This window comes from Mesocricetus auratus, unplaced genomic scaffold (assembly GCF_017639785.1).
Source record: "Mesocricetus auratus isolate SY011 unplaced genomic scaffold, BCM_Maur_2.0 Super-Scaffold_100007, whole genome shotgun sequence".
Lineage (NCBI taxonomy): Eukaryota > Metazoa > Chordata > Mammalia > Rodentia > Cricetidae > Mesocricetus > Mesocricetus auratus.
Window position 1 is genome coordinate 76,422,993 of NW_024429191.1, and position 22,219 is coordinate 76,445,211.

At 50.8% G+C, this 22,219-nt stretch overlaps 2 protein-coding genes across 2 annotated transcripts; both read left to right on the forward strand.

Moving 5' to 3' along the window:
• The first annotated feature begins 1,603 nt into the window (after positions 1–1,603).
• Positions 1,604–14,179, forward strand: Psmd3 (proteasome 26S subunit, non-ATPase 3). The gene is made up of 12 exons (XM_005075947.4): positions 1,604–1,983; positions 4,194–4,384; positions 4,678–4,815; positions 7,506–7,642; positions 9,149–9,339; positions 9,797–9,900; positions 11,516–11,630; positions 11,714–11,833; positions 11,947–12,050; positions 12,253–12,408; positions 13,573–13,623; positions 13,730–14,179. Exons 1-12 carry the CDS (start codon positions 1,776–1,778, stop codon positions 13,805–13,807), a joined length of 1,593 nt encoding a protein of 530 aa, XP_005076004.1. The 5' UTR covers positions 1,604–1,775; the 3' UTR covers positions 13,808–14,179.
• A 4,406-nt stretch (positions 14,180–18,585) lies between these two features.
• On the forward strand, positions 18,586–21,318 carry Csf3 (colony stimulating factor 3). The gene is made up of 5 exons (XM_005076035.3): positions 18,586–19,343; positions 19,429–19,601; positions 19,923–20,030; positions 20,145–20,291; positions 20,524–21,318. Exons 1-5 carry the CDS (start codon positions 19,223–19,225, stop codon positions 20,680–20,682), a joined length of 708 nt encoding a protein of 235 aa, XP_005076092.2. The 5' UTR covers positions 18,586–19,222; the 3' UTR covers positions 20,683–21,318.
• The last annotated feature ends 901 nt before the right edge of the window (positions 21,319–22,219 follow it).

The window sequence follows — 22,219 nt, forward strand, 5'->3', positions numbered from 1 at the left end:
GTATAAAGGCCTCCACAAACTGCTCCCGAGAGCCCCTTGGCAGAGACTCCACCCTCTTCCTCCATCCCCACAGCACTGCATCCCAAGGCAGAACATGTGGAGTGCCAACTTCTTTCTCAAGGTCCCTATGATACCACCCTTTCTGTTTTCATTAGAAAAGATGACAACTTTGTGCAGTCAGTCAGTTCCCTCCTTCCACCTTTTCCTGTTTCCAGGAATGGAATTCCTGAGTCCTCAGGCTTATGGCAACACCTTTATCTACTAACTCACCTTGCTCTCCGGTTGCTTTGAGTTTTTGAGAAGGCAGCAAACATTCACACTTTTCTGGAACTCTGTAACCCAGGCTAACCTCCATGTAATGACAATTTTCTCAGCCTTCTAAGTGCTGGGAATTACTGGAGTGGAGCATAGTACCTGACTGGTACATTACAGGCTCGCTCTCGCTGTCTCTCTCTCTCTCTGCTCCTTCTCCTACTCCTTCCCTCCCTCCCTATTTTTTTAAAGACATTTTTTAATGGGAGCATGCCACAGCATGTTTGAGGAGTTCAGAAAACAACTTGTGGGACTCTTTTCTCTCCTTCTACCATGGGACCCAGGTATCAAATTCATGTCTTCACACTTGGTGGCAAGTGCCTTTATCCCCTGAGTCATCTCGCCAACCACATTATTATTACTATTACTATTATTATTATTATTTGAGAGTCTTATTATGTAGTTCTGGCTATCCTGGAACTTGCTGTGTAGACCAGGCTGACCTCAAAGTCAGAGATCAGCCTACCTAGTGCTGAGATTAAAAGTGTTTACCAGCACATCTGGCCCTACATTACATTCTTGAGCTGGGTTTTGCAATGATCCTCTACGTACTGGCCCTGAGCCATACACAACTATTAAATTTGACTAATTCTACACAAATACACCCAACCCCAACACACTCCCAGGCTGCAGAGGTGATGTGCCTTATATTCAACACTATGCAAAAACTTGACAAGAACCGGGCCGTAGTGATGCACACCTTTAATTCCAGCACTCGAGAAGCAGAGGCAGGAGGACCTCTGTGCGTTCGAGGCCAGCGTAGTCTACAGAGCCAGGCTCCAAAGTTACAAAGAAACCCTGTCTCGAAAAACAAAACAAAATTTAACAAGGAAGTTCCGATGCCACAGGGGTTGAGCTCAGTTCAACCTAACAACCTAGCTACAAGTATACAGGCTCCTTTTCTTCCCGGTGATGGAAGCACCCGGCGGGCGTTGAGAGCGCGAGCCAGACAGATTTCATTGAGGACCTGACCTGAGCAAACCGGGAGAGCTTGCCAGGCGGACAAGGAAAAAAAAAAAGCCCGGCAACTTGTGATGTCACCTGGATCTGCGCTCAGATAGGCCCTGCCCACTTACGTATTGGAGTCTGTGGTAGCCCAGATTGGAGCCTAAGCGGACCTCTCGCGGACATCCAGAAAAATGCCCTCGAGAGGAAGATAAAATCGCCTCTCTTAAGCGCCACAATTTCTTGCTCACTCCTCCCCCTTCCTAGAAGGTCCGCCTTCATCGTGCACCTCGGCTGTTGATTTCTTTCCCCTCCCTAGACTCGGTCATCCGCTCGCCGGGCCTGGCATTTCCCAGAAGCCCCAGCGCCGGGAAGGAGTTTGCAGCTGCTCGGTCATCGTGCGGCCCGACGCGAGCCCGCGCTGGTGTGCAGGCCCGTCTCTGTGCCTGGTCTCTGGTGTGAGGGTGTAGGCGAGGCCCCTGCCTCGGTCCCCGGACTAGGCCGCGACCCCGGGCGCCATGAAGCAGGAGGGCTCGGCGCGGCGCCGAGGCGCCGACAAGGCAAAGCCGCCACCGGGAGGGGAACAAGAACCGCCGCCGCCGGCCCCCCAGGATGTGGAGATGAAAGAGGAGGCAGCAGCGGGGAGCGGCTCAACGGGGGAAGGAGACGGCAAAGCAGCCGCGACCGAGCACTCCCAACGAGAGCTGGACACTGTCACCTTGGAAGGTACGGGAGCCCGCGTCTGGGACGTGCCGCGATCACGGGTGACAGCGGCCACGGTGATGCGACTTCTACCCGGGACCTCCGCGCAGCCTCCACCTTCCTCGGTTCCGTGTGTTCGGTCAATGGGGCTGGGGTCGGAAGTGCCCGCCCTGCCACCCTGACGCTCTCGACCCCAGCCGGCGACTGCTGAACCTGTTCTCCAGGCTGCGGATTGCTCTCCTCACACTCCCTCTTCTCATGTGGGGTTGCATCTTGGTCTCACCGAGCCTTTTCCTCAGTCCTTCCCACTGATCTACTCCAGTACACCCTATCCAACCGATTCTAGCGCCTCCGAAAGATTATTGATCTATAGAAACCAGCGTTTGTATTTGAGTCTAACATTACACTGGCCCCTTAGTTAAGAGTTTCTAAAGGGTTCTGTAGCTCCATCTTCAGCGAACTCCCTAGGAGAACCATTTCTGCCCTGTGCTGCTTCCTTACTTCTGTAACTGAAGTAACTAAACTCTCCCGTTGCTCTTTTCCTCTCTCTTGAGGTCCGTACTCCCTCGTTCCTTAAGAGTTCGAGCGTTTCTCTTTTTGTTGTTTTGTTTGTCTATAATGCTTAGCTGTGGCCTCGATTCCTATAAGCCACCACCATCTTCAACTTTTTGCTTCCAGATGTCAGTTCCTTTTGACCCCCTTAAGTCGCTGTTTTACTTTTCCCGCTTAGTCCATCCTATCCTTGTATGAAGTGGGTGGGGTGAGACTTCTCATTGTGATTCTGTGCAGTTTTCCAAGTACTGGGAATTTCTCCCTCCCTCTCTCCCCCTCCCCCCCCCGTGTTTTTTTTTTTTGTTTTGTTTTTTTGTTTTTTCAAGACAGGGTTTCTCTGTATAGTTTTGGAGGCTGTCCTAGAACTCGCTCGGTAGACCAGGCTGGCCTCGAACTCACAGAGATCCGCCTGCCTCCTCCTCCCGGAGTGCTGGGATTAAAGGCGTGGGCCACCAACGCCCGGCCCCCTCCCCCTTAACTATAACTACATGAGAAACTACTTCAAAACATGGAGATAAACCAAGTTATTATGCCCTGAGTGGTACTTTTGAGGTGTGTATATGGACTGCAACAACTCCTACTCTAAAAGTTTTCAACAGGATCTATGTACAGAAAGGTCTTTTCACTTGAAATAAAAGTAGCCAGTTGCGCCTGAGTATGTGTGTGCATGAGCATTTCATTATCGTTTGTATTCACTGCATATTTAAAGTTTTTCATGTTCCTTGTTCTTTTAAGTAGTTTTGCAATCATCATCTCTAATCCTAAATTTTTAATCTTCTATTGTAACTATTTAAATGTGGCTTCCCAGAATTTATAAATCTAGTCAAAAATGGTAAACATGTCTACATTTAAATTTGTGTTTGTGTGTATGAGTGTTTTACCTGTGTGTTTGCATGTGTGCAGTGTCCACAAAGACCAGAAGAGGACATCTGACCCCTGGAACTATAGTTATAGATGGATGTGAGCTGCCATGTGGGTGCTGGGAATAGAATCTAGGTCCTCTGAAAGAGACGACAGTACTCTTAACACTGAACCATCTCTTCAGCCCCGTTTCTAAAGCTTTTTATGTTGTCCTGAAAATCTGATTTATATTATAAATGTTCTTTTCCCGTTACTGTAAATGTTTCCACTTTTAGGTATTTGGATACTACCAAAATACAGTCTTCATGTCTTTTATTGGTTTGCCATCCTCTGCTTATGTCCAGTGTCCACTTTTGTTTTGAAGTTAGAGCCAGTAGTCCTCCCCCCCATTTATTTTTATGTGCATTGATTCTTTGCCTGTATGTATGTCTGTGTGAGGGTGTCCAATCCCCTGGAACTGGAGTTACAGACAGTTGGGAGGTGCCATGTGGGTGCTGGGAATTGAACCTGGGTCCTTTGGAAGAGCCATCTCTCCAGCCCCCAGTAGTTTCTTTTAACCAGACTTTGTTTCTCAACTGTTTTCTATGCCTTTCTGCTATCCTCTACCCTATCCCCTGCCCAAGCCCTATTTTTCCTTGTTTCCCAGTTATGTCTGAAAAGTGGTGCGCTGCATCCATTAATATTGCTTAACTCCATTGGGTCAAAAGGAGGAAATCTACATACTGCCCCCTTTGTAGGTGCTCCTTGGAACTGCTCCCCCAGAGTGGTGGGGAACAGGAAGAATTGGAATTAACTTCTTTTTCTTCTCTGGCCCTCTGTAGACATCAAAGAGCATGTGAAACAGCTGGAGAAGGCTGTTTCAGGCAAGGAGCCTCGGTTTGTGCTGCGGGCGCTGCGGATGCTGCCGTCCACGTCACGCCGCCTCAACCACTATGTTCTGTATAAGGCCGTGCATGGCTTCTTCACCTCCAATAATGCCACTCGAGACTTCCTGCTACCCTTCCTAGAAGAAGTGAGTTGGGCTGGCTTCAAGGGTATCTGATAGGATTTGCAGTGATCTCAGGTGTGGTGGCTTCATTCTGAAGTCAAGCCTTTTGCGAGATTACAGAAATCTTTATTCTGTTGTCAACCTCCTCGACACTCCAAGAAAAGAACTGTCTTTAATTTTGTATGCTCAGCACCTGCCAAATTCTTTGTCATAGTAGGTACTCAGTAAGTGTGCGTTGAAACACAGAGAGAGTACCCAGTAAACTCTTGTTGATTGGTTTGGCTGCACTTTTCCATGGTAGCTCTGTCCTCTCCTAGCCCATGGACACAGAAGCCGATCTACAGTTCCGTCCACGCACAGGAAAGGCTGCATCAGCGCCCCTTCTACCTGAAGTAGAAGCCTATCTCCAGCTGCTCATGGTGATCTTCCTAATGAACAGCAAACGCTACAAAGAGGTACCCAGGATGTGGTGGGAATAATTAGTGAGCCCCGGGCCTCTGGGGGAAATTATCTCCAGTGAAGAAGTAGAGGGGATCGCTGTGAACTGTCTTGTCTCCCCGCCTACCTCCCCAAGCCAGGCACGGCAGTGCACACCTACAGTCCCATTGCTCAGAGACTGAGACACAATAGGAGTTCGAGGCCAGCATGGGCTGCAGAGTGAAACCCTGTCTCACATTTGCACAGAGTAAACATTCAAGATCTTTAAGAAATAGTAGCTGGGCAGTTGTGGTGCATGCCTTTAATCGCTACACTTGGGAGGCAGAGGCAGGTTGCAGATGGAAGTTTCTGTCCCACCTGGTCCATAGGTGTTTAGTTCCAAATAAATACACAGAGGCTTATATTAATTATAAACTGTTTGATCTATTGCTCAGGCTTCTTATTGGCTAGCTCTCTCTTAATTATTAACCCATTTCTATTAATCTACGTATCTCTACATGGTCTTGGCAGGAGAATGCCCAGGTGTCCTACGTTCCTGGTGGCTACATGGTAGTTCCTTGCAACTCACTCTTTCAGTCCCTCTTCCCAGAATTCTCCTAGTCTGAGTCTCACCTATATGTCCTGCCTGCCCATTGGCCAAAACAACTTTATTCATCAACCAATAAGAGCAGCATATTCATAACATTCAGAAGGACATCCCCCATCAGCAGGTGGATTTCAGTGAGTTCAAGGTCAGCCTGATCTACAAACGGAGTTTCAGGACAGCCAGGACTGTTCCACACAGAGAAATCCTATCTTGAAAAATCAAAAAAAGAAAGAAAATAAAACAGAAATAGTAGCAGTGGCCAGGTGGTGGTGGCACATGCTTTCAATCCTAATACTCAGGAGGCAGAGGCAGGAGAATATCTGAGTTCAAGACTAGCCTGATCTACATAGTGAGTTCCAGGACAGCCAGGGCTCCACAGGGAAACCCTGTCTTGAAAACCTAGAAAGAAAAGAAAAAGAAATGGCAGCTAACCATGAATGGTGCATGTCTTACTTCAGCACCCAGGAGGCTGAGGCAGAAGGATTGATAGAAGACATATGCACATGCAAATTTCCAAAATTATATTTTAAAAAAGCCAGCTCTGGGGCCGAGTAGTGGTGGCGCACGCCTTTAATCCCAGTGCTCGGGAGGCAGAGGCAGGCGGATCTCTGTGAGTTCGAGGCCAGCCTGGTCTACAGAGCGAGTGCCAGGATAGGCTTCCAAAGCTACACAGAGAAACCCTGTCTCGAAAAACCAAAAGAAAAGAAAGGAAAAGCCAACTCTGTGAGGCTGGAGAGATGACTCAGGTGTTCAAGAGCACTGGCTACTGTTGAAGAGGGCCCAGGTTTGATTCCCAGCACCCACACGGCACCTCACAAGCATCTGTGACTCCAGCTCCAGGGGTTCAACATCTTCTGGCTTGGGCACCAGGCAGGCATGTGATGCTCCTAATATACATTAAGGCAAATCAGTCATACACATCAGATAAAAGGAAATAAACTCATGTCTGGCCTGCAGTGCTTCCAGTAAGGGGCATTGGCTATTCAACCTGCACTACAGTTCTGTCACTTGCCAGATTGGGCCGTCTTGTTGACGGCTGTGTCTACACGGACATGCAGAAGTGACGGGTGCTACTCTGCGTGTTCTGCTTTGTTCTTTTTCACATCGGGGTTCTGCTTGCTTGGTTTTTGCTCGTTTGTTTGTTTTTGTTTTTAGATAAAATTCGTCCCCGTTTGTATACAGTTGGGTGGTTTTCCTGTATACAGAGAGGGCTATACAGCCATCAGTGCTAACACCAAGGGCATGTTCCTTACTCCAGCACAAACACTTGCCACCCTCTCTCTTCCCACAAACCACCAATGTGCTTTCTGTCTAAGGAAGATGTGCTTCTTGCACTTAGTACAGAGTTTAAAGATTATGCAGAGGGTCATGGCATAGCATGGATCAATGAACACATCATTCTACGTTCTTCTAAATGAAGATGGAAGCTAGGATGTCGTTTGTGCTTTTGCTGGGCGAGCACTGAGCCAGGGAGCCATACCCCTAGCCTGTCATTTTTACTTTGTTTTGGTGCAGTGTTTCACTCTATAATCCAAGCTGGCCTGAGACTTGCTGCTGTCCTAGTGGAATCACATTTTTGTGACTGGTTAATACTCTAATGCATATACCTTACTTTGTTTTTTTTTTTAAAGATTTATTTCTTTATTATTTATACAGTGTTCTGCCTGCATGTATACCAGAAGAGGGCATCAGACCCCATTATAGATGGTTGAGAGCCACCATGTGGTTGCTGGGAATTGAACTCAGGACCTCTGGAAGAGCAGCCAGTGCTCTTAACCTCTGAGCCATCTCTCCAGCCCCCTACCTTACTTTGTTTATTGTTGCTTTGTTTGTTTAGTGTTTTTTCTCTAGCCCATCCTTGCCTCAAACTGGCTCTTCCTCCCTCCCAAGTTCTAGGATTACAGGCATGTAGCACCACACTTGGTTCTTTATGTGTTCTTCAGACCCCAAGGAATCCTTGGATGATTTTGAATGATGTAGCATTAGTCTATAGGGTTTTGTGGGTAGCTGTTTACAGTTCTTTTGGATGTACACTTAGGAGCGGAATTGCTGGCTCATACTTCCTCTTTGATGTTTGGAGGAATTAACATGTGGTTCTTTTGCCCCCCAACCCCCTGCCAGGCCCAGAAAATCTCTGACGACTTAATGCAGAAGATCAGTACCCAGAACCGCCGAGCCCTGGACCTCGTAGCTGCAAAGTGTTACTATTATCACGCCCGGGTCTATGAGTTCCTGGACAAGCTGGATGTAGTGCGCAGGTATGAGGAGCCAAGGTCTCCGTGGGATCAGAACCATGGTCATCACTACTACAAAGTTGTGGGCCTGGAGAGAATGAGGAACTAGTGGGTGTGAGGTTCTGTCTCAGTCACTGTTCTATTGCTCCGAAGAGACACCATGACTAAAGCAACTCAAAAGGTTTAGTCCATTGTCATGGCCGCATGTGTGACTCTGGAAGAGCTGAGCGAGGGTAGGGGGCGGCCTTGAACTTTTTTTCCCCTTGAGATTTTCAAGACGGGGTTTTCTGTGTAGCCCCTGGCTGTCCTGGAGCTCATTCTGTAGACCAGGCTGGCCTCAAATGCAGAGATCCTCCTGCCTCTGCCTCACTTAGATGCCTCTGCTTAGATGTTTGGACTTTTGAAACCTCAGTGACACATTTCCTCTGACAAGGCCACACCTCCTAACCCTTCTAAGTCTTTCAAATAGTGCCACTCCTTGGTGACTAAGCATTCAAGTGTATGGGCCTGTGGGGACATTCTTGTTCAAGCCACCACAGATGCCCAGCAGGTGATGGGTAATAGCTCACATGCCTTGAGCTGTGGTCACCCTCCCTGAGCAATGGAGATAAAACCTCTGGGCTTTCGCAGACTGCCCCCTGGGGTTTTTTTGTCACCTCAGAGCTAGGGAGGATTGTGGGTGGATGAGTTAGGGTTGAAAGGACATGCTAGAAATATTTTGACTTTCTGTTCAAAACCCGTTACACTCACCCCACCCCCACCTCTGGTCCTTTTGAAAAGCCAGAGCCCTCACAGTAGTTTGAGAACTGAAGTGGCCAACTTTCTTCTTTGTTGGCTCACCTCTCCTCCAGTACGCTAACTTCCTGTTCTTCCAGGCAAAGCAGACATACTTCAGAACCTTTGAGCTCTCCTTTGCCCAGAACCCTCTCCCCACCTTCAAGTCTATCCTTTCCTGTACCATGTCCTGGGGTGACCAGGCTGCTTAAAATGGTCTTACAAAATGGTTCAGTGTGTAACAGTCCAGCAACCTGAGACCCATCCCTGAGATCCACATAATACAAAGATAAAACCAGTTCCCTAAAGTTGTCCTCTGACCTGCCTATCTGTGCTATTGCCGCACACTCACCCACACAGTTTTTTAGTGGTTTTGAAAACCATTAAAGGCCGGGCGTTGGGCGCACGCCTTTAATCCCAGCACTCGGGAGGCAGAGGCAGGTGGATCTTTGTGAGTTCCAGGCCAGCCTGGACTACCAAGCGAGTTCCAGGACAGCCTCCAAAGCCACAGAGAAATCCTGTCTCGAAAAACCAGAAAAAAAAAGAAACCCATTAGAGGTTTTTTTGTTTGTTTTTCGAGACAGGGTTTCTCTGTATTGTTTTGGAGGCTGTCCTGGAACTCGCTCTGTAGACCAGGCTGGCCTCGAACTCATAGAAGCCCATTTGTCTCTGCCTCCCAAGTGCTGGGGTTAAAGATGTGGGGTTAAACCTGACATGGTTTGAGAGTTTGACATCTTCTTGCTTTCCTTCCCAAAGTTTCTTGCATGCCCGGCTCCGGACGGCCACCCTCCGGCATGATGCAGACGGACAGGCTACCCTATTGAACCTCTTGCTTCGGAATTACCTACATTACAGCTTGTATGACCAGGCTGAGAAACTAGTGTCCAAGTCTGTCTTCCCCGAACAGGCTAACAACAATGAATGGGCCAGGTACCTCTACTACACAGGTAAGCAGGGGTGTCCCCGCTCCCCCACAAGCAGGGTGTGGCTCAGGATCTGTGATGTAGACTTTTCAGGGTTGGCCCATTTGACGCAGACAGCACTCATCCCAGATAGGCAAGGAGGGACCAAGTTTGGGCTGATTAGCACAATCTGGGCCCACACGTGGGATACTCTATAAATCATCAGGCAAAGTGTATTGGAATATTCTAAAGACAGAATATTGCCCAAAGAGGGGTAGTGGTGGTTGTGGTGAATGCCACCGCTTGTTTGTTTGTTTGTTTTGAGACAGGGTTTCTCTGTGTAGCCCTGGCTGTCCTCAAACTTGCTCTTTAGACCAGGCTGGCCTGGAACTCACAGAGATCCACCTGCCTCTGCCTCCTGAGTGCTGGGATTAAAGGTGTGCACCCTTACCACCTGGCTGACACCACTCTTTTGACGCAGTCTCCTCTCCCGTACCTCTAGGCCGAATCAAAGCTATCCAGCTGGAGTACTCTGAAGCCCGGAGAACGATGACCAATGCTCTGCGCAAGGCCCCACAGCACACAGCTGTTGGCTTCAAGCAGACGGTAAGCCAAGTCGCTTGTCCCTGCCCCTCTTGCTCATCGGATACCCTTTAGGTCTGCTTCCCTGTGCTAGAGCCCGAGCTTCCTCATCCTACCGCTGCTGCTGCCCATCTCTGAGTGTCCCAGCCGTCAGTGACACTTCAGCTCCTCTGCCCGCTTCTGCTCAGATGATGTCCCCAGGCTCCAAGCAGCTGTCCTAGGCATGGCCTGGCTTGTGTTGATAAGCCCAGGCTTTAAGTGCCTGTGTGGATGAGTGTTGTCTGTGGCTGGGAAGTCCAGACAGTCTCATCATTCACAGCCGAGGGGCTCCTGTGCACATAAACCTTGGCCACTTCAGAGCCTTCAGACACAAAAGGTCTCTGGGTCAGCTTTGGTGTGCAGCACCCTGAATGACAAGAAGGGATGAAGAGGGCATCTCTCAGCAGTGGAGTTTCAAAGAGAGGGAGAGTGTTGCCTCCAAGGGCCACAGGCGTGTGTAAAGTACCAGAGCCCGGCTATGGGCCCAGTTCTTCCAGCCATAGGCCTATGTTCCTGCCTCGGCATGGCACCAGCCTCCACTGTTCCCTTGCCAGTGGGTGAGCATACGAAGTGTTGGGTCAGTGTGCTGGAGAGCATGGTGTTCGACTCAGACTGTACCAACTTGGTTTTAAAGAAATTTGAATTGGTTTTGGGAATATTAGAATTTTCACACAAAGGAATTTCTAGACACATGGGACACTTGAGTAGCCTGGAAGATTGCTTACACTAAAAGTCACATACTAAAGTTTCTTTTGGGGGGAGGGGCTTGAGGCAGGGTTTCTCTGTGGCTTTGGAGGCTGTCTTGGAACTAGCTCTTGTAGACCAGGCTGGTCTCGAACTCACAAAGATCCGCCTGTCTCTGCCTCCCAAGTGCTGGGATTAAAGGCGTGCGCCACCAACGCCCGGCCTGGAACTCACTCTTGTAGACCAGGCTGGTCTCGAACTCAGATCCTCCTGCCTCTGCATCCTGAGCGCTAGAATTAAAAGGCGTGCGCCGCCACCTCCCGACCTAAATTCCTTTTAAAAATCACTAAAAGGCATGTGTGGTGGCAGGTAGGTAGGAGGCTAACACAGGAAGGTGACATGTTCGAAGCCAGTCTGAACTACATAGTGTAAGACCCTGCCTCAAACAGCAAAAATCACTACAAGTACAGGTAATAAAACAGTGTGCCACATGCTGGTGGAGCCCCATCAGTAAGTCCTACATAGCCCTGGCTGTCCTAGAACTCTCTCTGCAGACCAGATTGGTCTCAAATATGTGTGGGGTGCCTGTCAATGTGCATCAGGTGTTTGTGGGTTCCCACAGAAATCAAAGAAGGTGTCACATGCCCTGGAGCTGGTGTTACAGGCAGTTATGAGCTTCCATGTGGGTGCTGGGGACCAGACTCCTGTCCTCTGCCAAAGCGTCTAACATGCTCAAAGGCTGAGCCGTCTCTGCGTCCCTCCCTCGTAGATTTGTTTACTGTGTCTGTGTCTACCTGCTTGACTGTGTGCACTGCAATTCTGCCCTCTTCCTCGCTATGTGACGAGATCAGAGCCCCATTCATTTTCCCGTGTATGCGCTCCCTGCCCACTGTGCTCCCTGTCACACCCTGCGCAGGTGCACAAGCTTCTGATTGTGGTGGAGCTCCTGTTGGGGGAGATCCCAGACCGCCTGCAGTTCCGTCAGCCCTCCCTCAAACGCTCTCTCATGCCCTACTTCCTTCTCACCCAAGGTAAGGCTGATGTCCCAGAGCCCTCCCTTGGGGCCTGGTGTGTCTACCCATTTACACCAACTGAGCCACTCCTGTCCTCACAGCTGTTAGGACAGGAAATCTTGCCAAGTTCAACCAAGTCCTGGATCAGTTTGGGGAGAAGTTTCAAACAGACGGGACCTACACCCTAATTATCCGGCTGCGGCACAATGTGATTAAGACAGGTGTGCATCTGGGTCTGTACAGCGTGCAGACGGGCTGTCTTCCCAGGACGGGCAGCCTGGTGGGTGGGGGTGGTGACCTGTCCGTGCCTACCTGCCATTCACTCCTCACACAGGTGTGCGCATGATCAGCCTCTCCTATTCCCGTATCTCCCTGGCGGACATTGCCCAGAAGCTGCAGCTGGATAGCCCAGAAGATGCAGAGTTCATTGTCGCCAAGGTGGGACTGACTTGGGAGCCACAGTGGCCAAGGCTGTGACCTTCCTGCCTGTGACGGGGCAGGAGTAGGAGGGAAAGTGCCAGTAACTATGGCAAAGCAGGAGGTGGCCGGAAAGAATGAATCTGGGCGTGAGTGTTAGGACAGAGGACCAGAACAGCACAACTGGCAGGAGGTGACCTTCCCTCCCTTTGGGAGCCCACAGGCCATCCGGGACGGAGTGATCGAGGCCAGCATCAATCACGAGAAAGGCTATGTTCAATCCAAAGAGATGATTGATATCTACTCGACCCGGGAGCCCCAGCTAGCCTTCCACCAGCGGATCTCCTTCTGCCTGGACATCCACAACATGTCTGTCAAGGTGAGGCGCCCTGGGCTACTGACTGGGCTAGCTGGCAGTTTTTTTTAATAGGCAAAGGGCCTTTTTAAATTATTTAATATGTATAGTGTTCTGCCTTCATGTACACCTGCACTCCAGGAGAGGGCACCAGACCTCATTACAGATGGTTGAGAGCCACCATGTGGGTGCTGGGAATTGAACTCAGGACCTCTGGAAGAACAGCCAGTGCTCTTAACCTCTCAGCCATCTCTCCAGCCTGCTAGTTGGCATTTATGACCCTGCCTACCCCAGAACCCTCAGGGAAGCCTGGTTCGTTCGATTAGTAGCCGGATCCTAGCCCATGCAGCAGGGCCATGGGGACAGAGGGTTCTGCCAAGGCTCCATGTCCCTTGCCAGCAGGACTGTAGTGCCTTCCCTTGTAGCATGTAAGGGATGTTACCAGGAAGAGCAGGCAGGCATCCCAAAGGTTGAGGAATCACCTCTCTGAGCCCATCTCTGCCTGGCCAGCCTGCTTAGAGATTGCTGGGACTGAGTCACTCCACACTGTGGGGCAGTTAGCCGGACTCACCTGTATAAACCATGAGGTGGCTTTTAGTTCTGTGCCTAGATGCTGAGTTTGGTGCTGTTCTGGCTGAGTCTTCTTCCTCTTTACCCAGGAACCAAGTTATTTGCTGCTTTCCTTAAAATCTGGCAAAGTATACTGAGCAGATGTGCAAGGCCCTCTGAGATTAAAGAGGCCTTTGTGATGTAGCCCTTTCTGTCCTCATCTTAACTCTGGTAGTGTAAGAATTCAATTCCAAACTACTATGATGGCGCACGCCTTTAATCCCAGCACTCTGAAGGTAGAGGCAGGCGGATCTCTGTGAGTTTGAGGCCAGCCTGGTCTACATAGTAAATTCCAGGCCAGCCAGAGCTATGTAGAGAGACCTTGCCTTTACAGATGGATGGATGGATGGATGGATGGGTGGGTGGGTGGGTGGGTGGGTGGGTGGGTGGGTGGGTGGGTGGATGGATGGATGGATGGATGGATGGATGGATGGATGGATGGATGGATGGGTGGATGGATGGTCACTTCCCACCCACACAGGAGGGTGGCCATGGCCCGTTGTGTTCAGACCTTGGTGTCTGGGCAGGCAGAGGGCATGCCAGTGATCCTGCTTCTCTTTCTCCACCTGCTGTTTTCAGGCCATGCGCTTTCCTCCCAAATCCTACAACAAGGACCTGGAGTCTGCAGAGGTGAGCAACAATGAAGGGTGGACCTTTTCAAAGGGAAGCAGGGAAGGTTCTAGGGGGCAGGGCCAGCCCCTTCCTTGGGTGAAGCCGGCAGCCCCTCTCTCTGCAGGAGCGGCGCGAGCGAGAGCAGCAGGACTTGGAATTTGCCAAGGAGATGGCAGAAGATGATGATGACAGCTTTCCTTGAGCCAGGGCCTGGGGAGGGGTGGGCTGAGTGAGACTGGCTTTTGTCTTTTCCCTCAGAGGTGCCCTGCCCGGGAACCTGGCCTCCTTTCCCACACAGCTCACAGACTGCGTATGTGCAGGGGTCAGAGATGCTGGGAGCTAGCTATCCGCCTCTTGCTACCATGCCTCTCTGTAGCTGGTGACAATACGCTGTGGGCAGGAGAATGGGTGGCAGTCTCCTGGAGGCAGGGTCCTGCCTAATGGTGTAGGCAGCAGGAGGGGACAGACAGAACCGTGGATTAGGGTGTGGACTAGGGCCTGGAGTTGGGACATGTTGGGTTGTATGTTTTTGAAGCTTCAATTATGATTTTTAAACAATAAAAAGTTCTCCAAAGCTCCTTGTACTCGTTGGCTCACAGTGTTGACAGGCTCAGGTGCTTTCTCTTTCTCAAACCCCAGTGTGATCAGGAGCCAGCAGATCTGCAGGGAAGGTCATCACGGTGAGGTGAACTGAGGTCAGGAGGCCCCGGTTTGGGGCTCTCAAATGTTGGGCAGATTGATGAGTGTCCTAGGCTGTCATCAAAGAAAAGACTAGACTATGGCCTCCTGACTCTTCAAATCAGGAGCACAAGCTTCCAAGAGACTCCAGGCAATAGAGATGGAGTCATTTGGCAGACTACTTGCCCATCCTGCATAGAATCTGGGTTTAGTCCCAGCTGTGCACGAACCACACATGATGGTACACACCTGTAGCCCAGCCCTGGGTCAGGCTCAAGAGCAAACTGGGCCATGTGAGACTGTATCTCAAAAAGAAGTAAGACGAGTGGCCATGGTGTGAACAAGAGGGCGGAACCTGGCAGGGTGGGAACAGTTTGCCCAGTGGCACTCGCTCGCTGCTAGTGAAAACAGAATTGGGGGCCAGGAAGGGGCGCCTCGGCTCCCCAGCCAACTCCAGCTGCTCACGGCTAGGGACCTAGTCTTGTCAAGTGTCCAGGGCTGACGGCAGTGCTGTCACTGGGTCAGTGCCGTTAGGCCTGTGTTCCTGGATCACTGCACATGCATCTTTGTCCCTGCTGAGCTCTGCCCTGGTTTTCCATCACCTCTCCACCTGCTCAGTCACTTAGTCACGTTTTTTGTGGCGGGGTGGATGGTAGCAAAGCTTTGTCTTGCTAGCTGTCTGTCAGCTCCTTTAGGGCAGGGCTTCTTGCCTCAGTAGCCACCCAAGTGCCCAGTGTGACATTTGGGCTACTTACTGTTTGTTGGGGAATGCACACTGACACACCTCACCAGAAACAATTCACTCAATATGTTTTGGTCTTTGCTTTGGTTTCTGATGCCAGCCCTGGTCACAGTGACCCAGCATTGTTACATTCTTCAAGCTAATGCCACCTCGGTATCATAAAACACATGAAGTTGCTTACATGAGATGGAAGTCCCTCCAGCTCTCCACTCCATCTTTGTAGATGATCTTATCCCTGTGTTCAAATTGTTCATTGCTGTTTTAAATATTCTATAGTTTTGCTTTCTGAGACAATGTAGTTTTGTTGGGCCAGGAGCTGGCTACACAGAACAGGCTGGTCTTAAACTTCCAACTAGCAAGGAGGTTGATGGAAAAAAATGGAAGAGCCAGAAAATTTTGGCAAATGGACCAACTGTAACAATGACAAACTCAAAATCCTAAACTCACCAAACCAGGAGAGGGTTTACTCTGGATCAGGTGGTAACCATGAGCTGTGATACTGGGCATTACCAGAAGACGTAAACTACACCGGGCAGTGATGGCGCATGCCTTTACTCCCAGCACTCAGGAGGCAGAGGCAGGTAGATATCTGAGTTCAAGGCCAGACTGGTCTACAGAGAGAGTTCCAGGACAGCCAGTGTTACAGAGAAACCCTGTTTCAAAAACAAACAAACAAAAAAACATTAACTACAGCCAGACGCTAAGCAGGTAAGAAAGGCCCAGGCTGCTGAGCTTGCTATACATACAGGCTCAGATTATGTGTAATATCAAAAACGCAAAAATGCACATCTAGGATCATAGACAAGGGGGCTGGAGAGATGGCTCACTGGTTAAGAACTTGTTGCTCCTGCAAAGAACCTAATTCATAACCATCCCCAACTCCAGTCTTAGGGGACCCAAGCTGTCACTGGGGTACACACACGTACATGATAGCAAATCACTCACATGAAATATGGAAGAATTTTAAACACACACACCATAAAGCGCAGGCTAGCCTCAAACTTGTTAATAGCTGAGGTTGATCATGAACTTCCTTGTTTTTATTAGCATACATTAACCATACATAACAATAGCCTTCACTGTGACACTTGCAGAGTACATATAATATATTTTGACCACATTTGCCCCTTATTTCCTTCCTGCTCATCCTCCCTGTCCCCTTTCTATTCTCCCGTCATTTTTTGGTGATCAGTGAATTTCTTTAGTTTTGGTTTTGGGGTTTTTTGCTTTGAGGGGGTTGTTTTGTTTTGTTGGAGACAGGGTTTCTCTGTACAGCCTGGAACTTGCTCTGTATGTAGACCTGGCTGGCCTCAAACTCCGATCCACCTGCCTAAAGGAGTGCACCACCACCACCAGGCTCCTTAGGATTCTTAGGATAACTCAGAAAACTTATTACAGGCATGGGCACCTTGCCAAGGCTACTGAAGAAAACAATCTCTTCCTCCCCCCAGTGACCATAAACTGCTGATAAATCCCCTGGGGGTGCAATGAGCCCCTTCTCTGATAGGATGCCAGGCCCAGACTCATGCAGGTAACCATTACAACAGTTGTAAGCAGTCAGGTGGCGATCCACGCCTTTAATCCCAATGCTCAGGAGGCAAAGGCAGGCAGATCTCTGTGAGTTTGAGGTCAGCCTGGTCTACAGAGCGAGTTCCAGGACAGCCAGGATTCTTACACAGAGAAAAGAGAAACTGTCTTGAAAACTAAAACAAGGGCTAGAGAGATGACTCAGAAGTTAAGAGCACTGGCTGGCCTTTCAGAGGACCAGAGTTCAATTCCTAATACCCACATGGCAGCTCACAACTATCTGTAACTCCAGTTACAGGGGATCTGACACCCTCATACAGACATACATGCAGGCAAAACACCAATGCACATAAAATAAAAATAATAAAAGAACAAATAAAAAACAGTGCAGTGGCTATGGTCATGTCATTTTCAGGAGAATGCTGTGTAACAGCCTTTCCTCCAGCTCTGCATTCTTTCTGTCCTTTCCAGTGACCCCTGGGCCTTGGGTAGTCTCACTAATGGCCAAGTGAGACACAGTTGTCTCACTAATGGCCAAGCATCCGGCAGTCACTTATTCTCAGCACTTTGACCGGCTAAGATACACTACCAATGTCTCCTACCAAAAGAAGCTTCTCTGACCGAAACTGACGATCTATGGGCATAAAAATCATTGTTTGGCGGGCAACTACACCGGGCAGTGATGGTGCATAATGATGGATGAGCACATCATGTCTAGACAGCAGAACAAGATTGGTAGCTTTCCTGCTGGGTCCTATGACTTCCCAGCCATAGACATTGACCATGATCCCAGCACTAGAGAAGACTCCCTCCTGTAGAGCCAGCCTCAAACCCAACAGGAAGCCTTTGGTTGCTCCACAATTGCATCCTGGAGGCCTTAGGTTCACGTTTTGCCTGGCCAGTCGGTAGTACAACATGCGAAGACCATAGCTGAGGGAGACAGGGGTGACAGCTCTCTTAGCAGCCTGCGAAGCGCCTTCATGCATTGTGGGCTCTAGGCAGCAGGGAGGAAGCCATCAGGTCAGTTCCAGCTTGATTTCTGTGTCTTGTGACCAGAACCTGTGGCATCTTCAGCGACAGAGTCTTAACCACTGAATTCTGGTTAGCAACTAGCAGCAGTTGTAATTTCTGCATGTTGCGTTGACTTCCCCCCAACCATAAAATTATTCCATTGCTACTTAAAAATTCATAGCTGTAATTTTGCCACTGTTATGAATTGTGAATATCTGCTATGCAGTTTCTGACATGCAACCCCTGGGGATCACAAAACACAGATTGAGAACCACTGAGCAAGTGCCAGGGCAGGCTCCAAAGCTACACAGAGAAACCCTGTCTCGAAAAACCAGAAAAACCAAAAAAAAAAAGGAGTAGGAATCTCTTGCCCTGTCTTCCCAAGCAGATGATGTCCATGACTGTGGCCACCAGAGGGCACCCTAGCCCCAGGAATGGCCCCGCCCAGTCAGCTATGCCTCAGCATCCAAAGATGTCTCTGTTCCTTGGCCCAGAAGGTGGGCGTGAACTAGCTCAGAAAGTGAGAGTCGATCAGTCAGACAAGTGGACCCGCCTCCTCTTTAGCCAGTAACACCCTGTTGGGACTGAAACAGAGGCTGGGATGTCCCTCCAATCACTCTTAACCTCTGAGCCATCTCTCCAGACCCCTCCAATCACTCATGACTGGGCAAGGCATTTCTCTCCGTGGCCCAGTTCACAGGGTTGAAAGCTCAAGGTCTCTTCCAGAGTTAACACTGGACAGAGTTGTAGGATTAGAGATGCATCTTCTCCTTTCTCGCCCCAGCCTGTGTCCACTCAAGCCAGATCACTTGATTCTATGGTATAGCGATCTTCCGGGACCCTGCATGTCCCAGTCCCCGACTCCAGATCCCCTAGACCCTCTACGGTAGGGTACTATGCCGGGAGAGTAATGCGGGGAAACAGACAGGCAAGGTCAGGTGGGTAAAGAGCCCCAAAGGGTCTTGATTCATTCAAGACAGACATCCGGTTTCCTCTGGCCTCTCTGCCGGGATCCAGGGGTTTAAGTGAATGAGTCATTGTGGGGGGTATTGGGGAGTTCCCAGCTAATCAGCCTGGGACAGGACAGCCTGAATGCTGGATCATTTTGTTTTTATCCAAATGCGGAGTGGGCACCGACAACAATACCCTAGGGTACTGTCCAGGGCTCCTGGCACTGAAGGAGGCAGCCAGCCGCCTGGGAGCTCATGTGTACAAAATGAGAACAATGGGCTTTTCCTCCTCTCTCAGAATGTTTGCCCCAGGTAAAGGTATCTTAAGAATCACAGGAGAAGGGGCAGAGAGTTAGAGTACTGGCTACCTCTGTGTGTCTGGCAGAAGGTGGAGAGACAGGAGCCACCTGGGGGCCTGAACCTTCCCAATGTCTGACTGAGTTCCCTCTGTAGCCTTCAGCCTTACTGGACTACTCAGATCAAACACCCTCGAGCAATTCAGGCCTGGGTGTGGCTGGAGGAAGAGAGTTTGGGGGGACGAGACGTCAGGAAGGAGCAGAGATTCCCCGATTTCACAAAATTTCGCAAAACAGCTTTTCCCCAACCCCCTGCATTGTCCTGGGCGACAGAAGAAAATTTGCATAAATCCTGGGAAATTATTACTAAGCCTGAGTTGCCCCAGCCGCAGGTAATTTCCTCCCAGGCCTTGATGGGGTTCTGTATAAAAGCCCCCGGGAGCAAGGCTCTGACAGAACCCAGAGCTGCAGCTCAGATCACCCCGAATCAATCCATGGCTCAACTTTCTGCCCAGAGCCGCAGGAAGCTGATGGGTGAGTGGCCCTGTTACCTGCCCTGGGCGTGGAGAGGAGGGAGGCTGGAGTGGCGAGTGTCTCAACCCTGTCCGTCTGCTGCCAGCCCTACAGCTGCTACTGTGGCACAGCGCACTCTGGACAGGACAAGAAGCCATCCCCCTGGTCTCTGTCACCTCTCTGCCACCACCCCTGCCTTGGCCCCAGAGCTTCCTGCTGAAGTCCTTGGAGCAAGTGAGGAAGATCCAGACCAGGAACTCGGAGCTGCTGGAGCAGCTGGTGAGTTAATTAATGCGGCAGGTGTGAGGAAAGGCCTGTAGGGAGGGCACAGGAGGGCAAACAGGAGGGGAGCAGGCTAGGGGGAAAGAGTAGGGGCAACGTTTGCCTAGTGTGCACAGGGCCTGGATTCCATCCCCGGAATCCCGACAAAACACTGAGGACAGGGACATGGGAAAAATGAGAGGCAGCAGCAGTGGGACCCTCTGTTTGGGACAGTAGCAGGGTCACTGGGAGCTGAGACATCAGTGGACGATGAGGGGACTTGGGAGGGAGAATCAGCGTGGCCCAGGCCAGTGCCCTTCAGCATCCTTCTGTCTACAGTGTGCTACCTACAAGCTGTGCCACCCGGAGGAGCTGGTGCTGCTTGGTCACTCTCTGGGCATCCTGCAGGCGCCTCTCAGCCGCTGCTCCATCCAGGCCCTGCAGCCGGTGAGTATTTGGAGGGAAGGGGGACCAGGGGGAGGATGAGGAGTCCTGGTATTAGGGCTCCTGGAGAGAAGGGGTGTCCTCTCGCACACTGCCCAACCCTCCTGCTGTCCCCAGACAAAGTGCCTGAGCCAGCTCCACAGTGGACTCTTCCTCTACCAAGGCCTCCTGCAGGCCCTAGCGGGCATCTCCCCCGAGGTGGCCCCCACCTTAGACATGCTACAGCTGGATGTTGCCAACTTTGCCACCACCATCTGGCAGCAGGTGAGCTTCATCTGGAGCAGCAACGGGGTAAGAGTGGTGGGGGTAGGGTCACACCAGCGCGCCTGGGCACCCTGGAGGATCTCAGAGGCCTGTTGTATGTATGGGGAGCCCCACATCTACTCCCTGCTTCCTTGAGGTGAGAAATTACTGTTGGTAGCGAGCTCCACAGGCCAGCTTACCAACTCCCTTACCTACAGTAAGGATGATCCCCAACTTCATCTCCTCCCCACAGATGGAAACCCTGGGGGTGGCCCCCACCGTGCAGCCCACCCAGAGCACCCTGCCAACCTTCACCTCTGCCTTCCAGCGCCGGGCGGGAGGTGTCCTGACCGTTTCCCACCTGCAGACCTTCCTGGAGACAGCCCATTGCGCACTGAACCACCTGGTCTAGGCCTGAGCAAAGCCCTTTGCATCCGGTTTATTTATCTCTATTTAATATTTATGCTTATTTAAACCTACTATTTAAAGACGGAGAAGAGAAAATGGAGCTCCAAGCTTCTAGGCCCTTCTCTCCACTCTTGAGTTTTGTTCTCCTGCTTGTAGCAGTGAGGGCAAGCTCTTGTGTCCTCCTGTCCCCAGGGCTGGAGGGAGATAGGTAAATACCAAGTATTGATTCCTGAGGCTGCTCTAGGCACCCAGCTCTGTGGTGGTACAAAGGGCCACAGTGAGCTCTACCACCCCGAGTAAGGGGCCACGGCAGCATCAGGAGGTCTCCCTTTTGGGAGACAAGACAACCCTGTTTAATATTTAAACAGCAGTGTTCCCAAACTGGGTTCTTGCATCCCTTGCTCTGGTCAGCCAGGTTTCCCTGTCCCCATAGGAATGAAGGGCCTGAAGCAGAGGCAGCCAGGTTTGGCCCTGGAATTTACTGGATTCTTTCTGAGGGCCTTGCTGGGCTGGGAGTGTGAGAGGGGAAAGGCAGGAGGAACCCTGTGGGGGAGGGGATGGCTACGGCACAGAAAGAGACGGGTCTACCCTCCCTGTGGGCCGCACTTGCTCGCTGTAACCAAGCCTGAGGATAATAAAGTGTTTTGAATCCAGTAAATGTCTTTCTTCCTTCTTGGGTTTGGCTGATTCCTGGCCAGGTGCTGGTGATTGGCAGGAGAGGCCAGTGCTGGGAGGAGACGCTCTGGCTCACCCTGACCGACCTGGGTGCCACTCTGTATGCCCTGAGCTACATGACAGGGACACAGCAGTGAAAATGCACTGTCCCTGCCTTGAAGCCACAGCTTGGGGAAGATGGAGCATGAGTCAGGGGGAGAGAGGGGGCAAATGACGGGGCTGGGGCAGATGAGCTGCAGCTAGGGACACTGAGCATGTGCAGAGGGCTGGTCTTCACCACTGTGAAGAGATCTCCACAAAGCTATCCACCCAGGAGGATGACACCATGCCTTTTACAGGCAGAGAGCTGGGTCAGAACTCAAGTTCTGCCTTGGCTGGCTTTCCCTTAATGAGCTCTATCTCCTCGCTATCATCCTTGGGAACACTTCCCTGCCTGGCTTGGCTCCTGAGCTGAAGATGTCTGCAAGGGTGGGTGTGGCCATGAAGAGCACTTGCAGCTCCCGTGGCTCAGAGCCGCCCAACCAGGCCAACCTAGGTCCTGTCCTCCACATCCCTCCATAACCTCCACACCACTGGCTTCTCTTGTCCCTGAGCCTGTAGAGTATGGAGAACAGAGTCCTTACCCTCATCCCTCCAACAGTCTCTGGACATGACACACAGTGAACTCTGGGCCAGAGGGTGGAGTGTGCCTACAGAGCGAGACACCCTGCCCTGCACAGCAGTGCCGGGCCTTTCTCCAGGCCCTCCGGCTTCCAGTGAACAATGAGCCTGGCCTTCCCCACCTCCTCCCCACCACAGGACTGTGCCCTTCCCTGGCCACAGCACAAGAGACTTGCAGGGAAAAGATACTGGCCCCAGTCAGCCAG

Excerpts from the sequence above, each read along its gene's own strand:
- Psmd3 (XM_005075947.4), top strand. The coding sequence starts at position 1,776 with ATGAAGCAGGAGGGCTCGGCGCGGCGCCGAGGCGCCGACAAGGCAAAG. Across the intron at positions 9,901-11,515 it reads CTGTTGGCTTCAAGCAGACG|GTGCACAAGCTTCTGATTGT; the intron begins GTAAGCCAAGTC and ends CACCCTGCGCAG. Across the intron at positions 12,409-13,572 it reads TCCACAACATGTCTGTCAAG|GCCATGCGCTTTCCTCCCAA; the intron begins GTGAGGCGCCCT and ends TGCTGTTTTCAG.
- Csf3 (XM_005076035.3), top strand. The coding sequence starts at position 19,223 with ATGGGGTTCTGTATAAAAGCCCCCGGGAGCAAGGCTCTGACAGAACCC. Across the intron at positions 19,344-19,428 it reads GAGCCGCAGGAAGCTGATGG|CCCTACAGCTGCTACTGTGG; the intron begins GTGAGTGGCCCT and ends GTCTGCTGCCAG. Across the intron at positions 20,292-20,523 it reads CCACCACCATCTGGCAGCAG|ATGGAAACCCTGGGGGTGGC; the intron begins GTGAGCTTCATC and ends TCCTCCCCACAG.